General features: G+C 34.1%; 1 protein-coding gene across 1 annotated transcript; it reads left to right on the forward strand.

Annotated features, from left to right (window-relative positions):
• The first annotated feature begins 1,779 nt into the window (after window positions 1-1,779).
• Window positions 1,780-8,115, forward strand: LOC133306721 (AT-rich interactive domain-containing protein 1-like). The gene is made up of 2 exons (XM_061507087.1): window positions 1,780-2,976; window positions 6,851-8,115. Exons 1-2 carry the CDS (start codon window positions 1,780-1,782, stop codon window positions 7,700-7,702), a joined length of 2,049 nt encoding a protein of 682 aa, XP_061363071.1. The 3' UTR covers window positions 7,703-8,115.
• Window positions 8,116-11,197: the final 3,082 nt, after the last annotated feature.

The following is an 11,197-nucleotide window of genomic DNA, read 5'->3' on the forward strand; positions in this document are numbered from 1 at the left end:
ACAACATGATTTGAAATTATCTAAATCTGCACCTTCATGTGTATACTGTGACAACCAATCTGCAATCCATATTGCTCATAACCCAACGTTTCATGAACGTACAAAACATGTAGAAATCGATTGCCATTTGGTTCGTGAGAAAGTCCAAAGTGGTTTGATTCTATTTATAGTTGAAGTTTTGGGCTCGGATATGGGTCTCGTGCAATTATTTCTTTATTCCTCATTGATGTATCTGGCTCAGATATTGGCTTCATACACTATTTTCTTTTTATTCTTAATTTCTTTATGGCTCATAATACAACTAACTTATTTGCTAACTCAAGACTGACTCATGATTGACTCATCATATCTAATCAAATATTACTAATCAAACATTAATACATAAATCATCAATCAATTAATCATAATTTATCATCTAATATATATATATATATATATATATATACATATTAATATTATTTTATTATAAATAATCTAGAGTATTACAAAGTATCAAAATTATTTTCCAATAGCACTCATATCGCACATATATTGCACACCAATTATTTTATCAAAATTTATATTATAATTTGTTATCTATATTATAACCATTATATATATATATATATAAACCATTATATATATATATATATATATATATTATTACTACTAATTTATAGTTTATTATTATTATTATTATTAATTTATTATTATTATAAATTACTGTTAATTTTTTGGGATATTACATTTTCAGTCCACTTTCAAAAGTGGGGCGGGCTGACTCATTTTTTGACGGGTTGATGGCAAGGCAGGCTGCTCACTTTGCCATCTCTAATTAGCCCAATAATTTCTCATCCACATATTCTAACTCAACCATTGCATATATAGTCAAATAGTAACTATGGTTAGTGAAACTCCTCCAATCCCATCTTGAAGGTAGTGTGATAGGGTTCCTCTCATCATGTAAACTTAATAAATAGCTCAACTTTTTTTATTTTAAAATAAAACTGTTCAAATTCTTTTTTTTTCCCTTTAAGAAAAGATTTAGGGCAAACAAAATATACAAAAATAGTTAAGAGAAAGTTAAGAGAAAAGTTGGTGCCAAACCAACCAAAGGTTAATAGAGGCTAGAAGGTGGTCATTTTCCCAAAGAAATGAAATGGAAGAATTCTCAGTATAGTTTCTCTTTATTGATAGAGGTATGTCTCCATTTCTTTCTCTTTTCTTTTCACTCCTAATGGGGAAAAATAAATAAAAATTGAGTCTTTTTACTTTCCATTGAAAAATTTTGAACCTGTGATTTGAAAAACACAATTTTTTTTCTTTCTTTCTTTTTCCTGTTAATTGTATCTGTTCAAAACTTGAACTTTAGCCCCTCCCTCTCTAAACCCTCTTTCTCCAAAATACCTTCTGGAATTTAAGATTTTTTTGAGACAGAAACAAAGCGCGGGACACCCGAAACACACACTCTCTCTACATCTACAGGTTTAGACATAGAGAGATAAAAGAATTTCTTCATTTCTTCTGCATTATTTTTTTTTTCTTCCAATTTTTGGTGGCGGTGGGGAATAAAAATGGAAACTTTATAGCATGATGAAAAGTTTTTGGAATTGAATTTGGTATACATGGCAGGGTGGTCGATGCTCGATGATGGGGTTGTCGTGGATTTTGCTGAAACCGATTAGAAGAGTTTGAAGGTGAAGCTGATACTAGTGTTGTTGTAGGTTTATCTGATAAGGGTGGATGCTGTTTTGATCAACTTCTTGGTGTGGTTTTTTGAAAGATATCCGTTCATAGAAAATGTTGGGTAATGGGCAACCTGTGGATTTGTATAAGCTCTTCATGTTGGTGAAGGAGAAAGGTGGCTATGATGTTGTTTGTAAGAATGGGTTGTGGGATTTGGTGGGGGAAGAATATGGGTTGGGTGTGAAGGATGGTTCCTATGTTAAAGGGGTTTATAGTAAGCACTTAAGGACTCTAGAGGCAAGGCTCAAGAATGTTGCTGGCAGTAAGTTCACTGAGTGTGGTTTAGTGGATGATAGAGTTAAATTTGGTAAGCGTTTGATGGAGTTGCAATCTGAATTTTTGTTGGATGATTATGTTGAGGAAGAGGGTGGGGACAAACTCAATAGTGTATATGACTATCAAGATGGGAGGAAATTATGTGGTAGTAATAGAGTGAAGGGCATGAATCCAGAGTCAAATGTGGATGAACTCGATAGGGTATATGACTATCTAGATGGGAGGAAGTTGTGTGGTACTAATAGAGTGAAGGGAATGAATCCAGAGTTTAATGGGGCCAAGAAAGTTAAGACTGAAGGACTTGTTGATTTGAATATGGTGGATCATAAGGCGAATGAGCCTGATCTTGGACACTTGTGCAACCATAATGCCGCAATGGATATACTGGAAGAGTTTGATGGAGGCAAAATATTAGCAGTTGATGAATCTGATGCAGTAAAAAACGTGCATGGATTGTCTGATGGAGGGAAGAGGTGTGATGATGATGACAATGACAATGATGATGATGATGACAATGACAATGATGATGATATCTTGATATTAGATCCATCCATTGTTAATAAAGAGAGCTTTGGTTGTAAGAAGAGAGTGTCTATGTGGAATGTATCTGATGCAGTAAACAACATGCCTGGATTGTCTGATGGAGGCAAGAGGTGTGATGATGATGATGACGACAATGATGATTATGACGGCGATAACTATGACAATGACAGTGACATCATGATATTGGATCCATCCAGTATTGATAAAGAGAGTTTTGGTTGTAAGAAGAAGTGTCAGTCTATGCAGTACATGCTAAGCTGGGTTAAGGGCATTGCAGAGAACCTTTGTGATCCTGTAGTTGGTTCAATTCCTGAAAAGTCAAAGGGGAAGTTTTACAGTAGTCAGGAGATCTGGAAGCAGGTTTTGTTGTTTAGAGAAGCTGTCTTTCTGAAGAAAAGTTTTGAATCAAGCAATGAACAACTTACTTGGAAGGTAATCTGAAAATAACTATGTGCTTTTTATTTGACATGCAGATCACTAATGAGATATGAACTATTATGTAGTGTTGTATGTCATTGTCTTGTGCTGAGACCATGGATCATGGAAAAAGATCCTTATAAATCTTTGATAAATTTATTTCCTGAATTAACTAATTGATTATATGTCTTTATGTGATTTGAACTTCAGTATGTTTTGTAATTATTACCAATAATTTCTGATGCAGCTCATTTCACCATTAGAATTATAGTCATTGTGTATATATGGAATCATGGATGGTGTTTTTCTACATTTTTTTCCTGTCATTTATTATTGTATTATATTTGTGGATGACCATGGGGGCGTTTGGTAGAAGAGAAAAAAATTTTACCTGGGAAATAAAATTACTAGGAATATGGTGGTAAAGTGAGTTTGGTAGGAAAGTTAAAAAAAAGTTGTTTGGTAGGCCAAAATATTACCAGGAAAATTGGGTTAAGTTTACTGAGTCTATGTTTGGTTGAAAGTAAAATATTGATGGAAAAATGAGTTAAAAATATGAAAATAACCTTTTTATAATTTTTGAATCTGAAATACACACTCACTTTACACGATGGGAGGGTCATTTTGGTCCATGATTTGGCGCTCATTTTTTCACTTATCCAGTTATCCCAAGATACCACATTGGAAGTGGTATTTTGGAACAATAACTTTCATCACAATTTCAACACAAATCATAAATATTAGGCAACATATTTTACTGGGATAATTTTTGTCAAACTTGTACCAAACATGATATTTTCCAATACCCCACACTTCCCCAGCAATCCCAAAAGAAAACTTATACCAAACAGCCCCTTAGGGAACTTTTGGTACAAGGATTTTTTTTAGATTACCGAGAAAGTGCCATTAGGAATCCTATTTACTCACGTTTGGTACAAGGATTATGAAAATTTTCCTAGGATTCTGATTTGTCAACACTTTTTAAGGCAAAATGTCATCCAAGAATACTAGCAAGGGGGTGTATTCTTGGATTCCCGAGAGGTGGGAAAATATTTTGCCTCCGCGCCACTAGCACGGGCGCCACTAACGCCAAGCAATATTTTCTTCCTGCCCCACTAGCGCCAAGTCTTAAAGCAATATTTTCTTCTCGTGCTAACAGTGCAGTGATGGCGCCACTAGCTCCAGCAATGCAGTTTTTAATATTACCTTACATTCCCAATAATATTTGACAATCAACCAAACATAGAATCAAGAAACTTGAGCCAACATTCCTGGTAATATTAAGGCAAAATGTCATCCAAGAATACTAGCAAGGGGGTGTATTCTTGGATTTCCGAGAGGTGGGAAAATATTTTGCCTCCGCGCCACTAGCACGGGCGCCACTAACGCCAAGCAATATTTTCTTCCTGCCCCACTAGCGCCAAGTCTTAAAGCAATATTTTCTTCTCGTGCTAACAGCGCAGTGATGGCGCCACTAGCTCCAGCAATGCAGTTTTTAATATTACCTTACATTCCCAATAATATTTGATAATCAACCAAACATAGAATCAAGAAACTTGAGCCAACATTCCTGGTAATATTAAGGCAAAATGTCATCCAAGAATACTAGCAAGGGGGTGTATTCTTGGATTTCCGAGAGGTGGGAAAATATTTTGCCTCCGCGCCACTAGCACGGGCGCCACTAACGCCAAGCAATATTTTCTTCCTGCCCCACTAGCGCCAAGTCTTAAAGCAATATTTTCTTCTCGTGCTAACAGCGCAGTGATGGCGCCACTAGCTCCAGCAATGCAGTTTTTAATATTACCTTACATTCCCAATAATATTTGATAATCAACCAAACATAGAATCAAGAAACTTGAGCCAACATTCCTGGTAATATTAAGGCAAAATGTCATCCAAGAATACTAGCAAGGGGGTGTATTCTTGGATTCCCGAGAGGTGGGAAAATATTTTGCCTCCGCGCCACTAGCACGGGCGCCACTAACGCCAAGCAATATTTTCTTCCTGCCCCACTAGCGCCAAGTCTTAAAGCAATATTTTCTTCTCGTGCTAACAGTGCAGTGATGGCGCCACTAGCTCCAGCAATGCAGTTTTTAATATTACCTTACATTCCCAATAATATTTGACAATCAACCAAACATAGAATCAAGAAACTTGAGCCAACATTCATGGTAATATTTTGACCTACCAAACAGCTTTTTGGTCACATTCTCGGGAAACCACTTTTCTAGAACATTCCTGGTAATTGTGATTCCCAGGCATAAAAAAATTTCTCATCTACCGAATGCCCCCTTAGTTACTTGATTATCTTACCTGTTGTTTTCTAGTTTTAAATGAAAATATTCATATTGTTAATTGGGGCATGATCTTTTGACTCCTGTATAAGATTAAGAAGTCTTACTTTCCATCTCATCCATTAATTTTCATTCTTTCGACGGTTTTAATTTATTGAATTATATCTATTAATTGATTATTAATTCTAAATAAACTACAATCGTCGAATGGACGGAAATCAACTGTTGAGATAATGAATAAGACTTCTTAATCTTACATCGGAGTCAAAAATTCTCCCCTTTTAATTTTCTTCTCTTTGTTGATTTTATTTTTGTTTTTGTTTTTGTTTTGGTTGTTAAAGAACTATTTTATGCTTTCTTTAATTATGGTGTAATAAAATTTTGTCCGGATGTCCTCCTAATTCAATTTCTGTAAATTTTTTTTTTTTTCCGTTTCATATGTGATGAATTATATTTACTTTGAGCCATGTTTCTCTTGTGAAATATATAAAATGGAAAATCGAGTTTGTAAAATTCTGCAAGTGGCAGCTCTAGCTTATGACATTAATGTTTAATAAAAAAATTTCACGTGTCATCATTTTTCTGAGCCATGTGTTAAGCGCATTAAATTATTGCAAAAAAATTTAAGATTTGAATTTTATGTTATTATCTTATTACAATTAATACTAAATTTGAATCATCATTACTATCTTATTTATGGAAAGAAATCGTTAACATCTTATTGCATATTCAAATTTTAAAATTTTAAATTTATTGCAAACAATTCAAAATTTGAATCTGTTAACGTCTTTTTCATGAGGAGAATTCATTAATATCTTATTGCATAATTCAAATTTTTAAAATCTTATTTAAAATTTTAAAGTTTTTTGGTACAAAAACTGTTTACTTACATTTTAAATGTCAATTGATTGCTAATGTAATGTTAGATTAATTTACAATTGTGCTAATGGTGTAATATATTGTCTTTTAAATTATTGTGTCCATTGCATAGGTGTTGGCTCAAACCTAATCTTTTTACTATTTTTGTACTCTGTTTCAACTTGAATGTGTATTTTGACTGAAAAAATCGTTAGAAGCAACTTGGTATTAAAGTATGTAAAACAATTATTTTTAAACCCTGTTTTAGACTTTTAGTGCTTTTCTCGTAAGTTAAAAATAGTATTTTCTGAAAAAGAGCTATATCATAAAATCATTTATTTTTTTAAAGTTTAAACAAAGGAACCTTAATTAAGTATGAAGTATGTAATTACTATTTGGGATAGGTTATTCTACCTACCATTTTTTTCTGTCTACTTTGCCTACCACCCTCCAATACCGTTAGATCAGAATCTTAACTAATATTTATCTTTCTCTCTCTTCTTAAGTTTCTGATCTAACGGTGTTGGAAGGTGGTAGGCAAAAAAAAAAAAATGGTAGGTAGAATAACCTATCCCTTACTATTTGTAGATAAATTTTTGATACAAGTTATTGCTTTATTTTTGGATGATAAAGATCTTTTTCTAAGCTAGTTCTTGAGATTCCTTGAATATTCGTCCAAATGTTGCCACTTGTTTTTCATTGAACCAAAAAATGGAAAATATTTTGCCATTTTGTAGGGTCAGAAGATGCATCCTTCCTTGTACGATGATGGTCACCAAGGCTTAACCTACAATCTTAGAAAGAGGTTGAAACGTGACAAGAGGCATTTAGTTGGAAAATCTTCAACTAATGGAGTCTCTTCAGGAACACAGAGAGGTTTGGAGAGAATCCAAAGTCCTCATACTGAAGTTTGTGCTGTGAAAAAGTTACTTGATTCATGTACTGCACGCTCAAGTCTTGATAGAAGTGCCACAGTGCCTATCCCTTTGGGGCCAGCCCACCAAGCTGAAGTGCCACAATGGACTGGCATGACTTATGAGAGTGATTCTAAGTGGTTGGGGACTCGAATATGGCCAACAGAAAATGTAAATTCCAAACATTTTTTTGAAAGGGACCCCATTGGAAAGGGAAGAGAAGATTCATGTGGCTGCCAAGTACAAGGTTCTGTTGAGTGTGTGCGGTTCCACATTGTTCATAAAAGAACTAAACTGAAGTTGGAATTGGGTGAGGCTTTTTACAAGTGGAATTTACATAAGGTAGGTGAAGAAGTTAGGCGTTTGTGGACACGGGAAGAAGAGAAGAAGTTCAAAGATGTGGTGAAATCAAACCCTCCTTCACTTGAAAGATGTTTCTGGGATCATATTTTTAAAGCATTTCCCATGAAGAGCAGGGAAGATTTAGTTAGCTACTACTTCAATGTCTTTATTTTGCAGCGCAGAGGATACCAGAATAGGCATACTCCAAATGACATTGACAGTGATGATGATGGATCTGAATTTGGACCATTGAGGAAGGTTTTTGGACATAAATCACGTAGCTCCACCTTATTACCCCCCAAAAGCCAGAGACAGAGGGAAGATAGAAAGTGAATGTAAGTCCAAATCATGAGCTTCATTGAGAATGTACATGTCTCTTTGGTGCAGCAATTTTCAGTATCAATGGATCTTTCTCTCCTTGCTTAGAATATCAAAATCATCATTTCTTTTGATGAGTAAAAAAGATTTGGACTTAAAAGATGATGGTTTTGGTGTGGCTCAATACCGGAGAGATGAGAAATGATGTCTTTGGTGATGGATGCAGCTAACTATGAATATCTGACAACACATGAGTTAAGAGTTGCTTTTTCCAATTTTGAGACATAACATTTGTCTGTTCACATTGATAGATATATTGTAGGCACAGGCACTTTCAATTGCTCATTTTATTTGTTATTTTCACCTGGTTTTGATCACAAGGGTTACTTTAAAAAGTTATAACAATAGCATCAGGAATATAGAGTAACATTTTATTGTAGAGGATCATCAATGAATACAGCAAAGTAGAATTTAAATGTTGGCCTTTCATCTGATGTGATTTTCTATCTGCATGTTTCTTTCAATGCAATATATATAGAATGGGGAAGGATTCGTTTATAATTTTTTTTTACAAATTACACTAAGTTTGATCGGTCATACATTCTTAATTAAAGTATGACCGGTCAGACATAGTATGGTTTGTAAACTAAAAATTTGTAAATATAACCTTCCCCGTATAGAAATTGTTTTGGCTCAGGTATTTGTAGGTTTGTCTAATACCTTTTTTATGCCAAGTAATTCTAGGTTCTAGGTTGTTTTGACTCAGCGGGGGTGTGAGATGGTCGGTATTAAAATCATTTAATTTGTCCAAACATAACAAAGCATGAATATTAATTATTGGGTAGTTATCTATCTTCTTCATATTCATCCCAAAATTGTTAAAATCATTTATGAATGTACATGTCCTCTGTGCTTCTCCATTAGGTGCTGTTTGGTTGAGGACATCTTGAAAGATCCCTAGGCAAATCATCTTGGAAAAACACAAAGTCTACGTTTGGTACACAGCTTTATTAACCTTGCCCATCTATTCCATTTGCATAGCCATTCTCCATTTGGTCGATGATAGCCAGGCATTTGCACTATTTAGAAAGCGTTGTTGGACATGGTTTTTTGTGGATAGCCACCGAAATTGCAAAAAGCAAAAATGAAGCAACCGAAAATACCCTCCGTTGTGTGGACATTGGGTAAGTCAGAGCAGAAGCATCACTCAACCGAATTCACGCCATGCTCTCCTCGGTTGCAAGTAATCTTGTTCTTTATTTCACTTTATCTGGTCGCCATTGGACAAGGTGGACATAAGCCCTGTGTTCAGGCTTTTGGGGCAGATCAATTCGATGAGCAGCACCCAGAGTAGCACCAAATATAAATATACCAAATGATCCTTTCGCCATTTTCCAGAATAACCTTATTAGTGAAAACCTTTTGACCCTGCCATGCTTACCTAAGCTTGAAATTCAAGATGCTTGTTATGAGGACCCCCTGAAAACTCTTGTAACTTTGGCTTCCTCGTTGAAGATCAAACCTTTTATTTCTGGTCCTTCTGAATCACCTACCACTCCTGCAATGTTTAAAAAAGTTCGCAGTTGTAGCTCTGTACTAGAAGCAATAAAAATGGTATTACTTCTACTAAGGAATAAAATTAAAAACACTTCTCTCTCATAGCCCTGCTTTGAATTTCGCCATTTTCCATTGTCTCTGTTCTCTATCTTCTTTTTGGTTTTCATTTTCGTTTATATATATTGGTTTCTCTCTATTTTCTTTTTCGTTTTGACATTTTCCATTATCTTCTCTATCTTCTTTTCTTTTTCTTTTTTGTTTTAAAAATTTTAATAACAGGGATATTTTCGTAATTGTCACTTATTTTCTCATCTATATTTTACTTCAAACCAAACATAGATTTTATAAATCTTATCTAATTTTTCCGGTAAAATTTGTTCAAACCAAACAACTTTTTTTACATTTTCCTACCTAACTCACTTTCCAACTATTTCTCTATCAATTACATTTTTCTAGTATTCAAAAAAAATTTCTTCAACCAAACACCCCTTTAATGGTGATTTTACTAGGCCAGCCCGTGCTCCAAAGTAATGGTTGGTCCGGACGGGGGATTTTATTTTATTTTTTTATACTCAGCGTATTTTTGGTGCTCTGGGTGCAGGTACACTTTTCCAAAAATAGAAAAAAAAATTCAGCACAGGAAAATAAATAAATAAAATAATATGGATGGAAATGTCATAAAAAATTCCTGTTTTGGAAAAATGTAGCACATGCAAGAGCTCCCGGTCCACTTTAAAGGTTCTCCTCGAGTAGCACCCAACTTGGTGCATCTTTTAATTTTTATTTCAATTCAATCCAAATGTATTTTGCTATTTGCCTATTTCCCCTTGAATGTTCACTTTTTTTTTCTTTTTTGAAAAGGATGTTGATACATCCAATGCACAGAAAAGTTCTCACAGATGAAATAAAGTCTGTAAAATAGGTTGATTAAAAATTTCAACTCATCTTATTTATAGTGAGTTGGTGGATCAACTCGGCTAGCTTTGATTGAACCATGATCATGTGCGTCTTGAAACATTGTGCTTTCTTTTACACAACCTAGCCACTCCACCTCCCTTAACTTGGACTTGTTTCATCTCTTATAAATATTATCGTACATTCATAAGAATTTTTTTTTTTTTTTTTTATAACAAGAAAATTATTTTCAAATCAAATATAAGAATACAAATTTCCTGAAAATGTAATCAAACAAGAGGAGGAATATTTTTACTATCAAAAATTTTCACTACCAATTTACTATCTCTTTAATCACCATTGGACCAACATTTTTTTTATCTTCAAAAACTTTTTAGCATTCTCTCTCTTTAATCCAATAGTGATTAAATAAGTAGTAAGTTAGTAATGGAAAATTTTGATAGTAAGAATATCCTCCCTCATCAAACAATTCCCACAATGTTAAAAATCAACCAGATGTGCCCTGGAACTCCTTTCCAAATAATACCATCATCATGAGTCATGGAATGAAAAATTAAGTTCAGAACCAATTGTTCAACATTGTTGCATATTTGATTAATAAAGCTCGGCAGATCAACTCGTCCCGTAACGTGTTCAACGCAATGTTATTAAATCTGGCATGTAAGAACCCGCACCGTTAATTAAAGAAATTAATTAAATAATTATGAGATTAATGAGATAATTCCATAATTGACCCTAATAATTATGAGAAGGATTGAATAATTATAGAAAGTAATTAATAATGCTGAAAGTCATTTTTCTGACGAAAAGTGCAGATACCGATTCTGCTCCACAGTATAAGTGCGTACCGATGAAGTATCGCGGAAAATTATTATAAGTGCATGAATATTCCTATATTAATATATAAGACTGTGATTTCAAGTTTCAAGTTAAAATAATGAGAACTGGTGCCAGAACTGACACTGGCTATGTAAAAGCGCGTACCGGAAATGTGCTGCAAAAAATAAAATAAAAATATGATAAATCCTAGAAAAATGG

This window comes from Gastrolobium bilobum, unplaced genomic scaffold (genome assembly GCF_033153095.1).
Source record: "Gastrolobium bilobum isolate Gb01-03AN ecotype WA unplaced genomic scaffold, APGP_CSIRO_Gbil_v1 utg40965, whole genome shotgun sequence".
In the NCBI taxonomy this organism is placed as follows: domain Eukaryota; kingdom Viridiplantae; phylum Streptophyta; class Magnoliopsida; order Fabales; family Fabaceae; genus Gastrolobium; species Gastrolobium bilobum.

What these genes read in the sequence shown, in the direction of transcription:
- LOC133306721 (XM_061507087.1), top strand. Translation starts at nt 1,780, where the DNA reads ATGTTGGGTAATGGGCAACCTGTGGATTTGTATAAGCTCTTCATGTTG. An exon ending in ATGAACAACTTACTTGGAAG is followed by an intron (nt 2,977 to 6,850) that starts GTAATCTGAAAA and finishes GCCATTTTGTAG; the next exon opens with GGTCAGAAGATGCATCCTTC.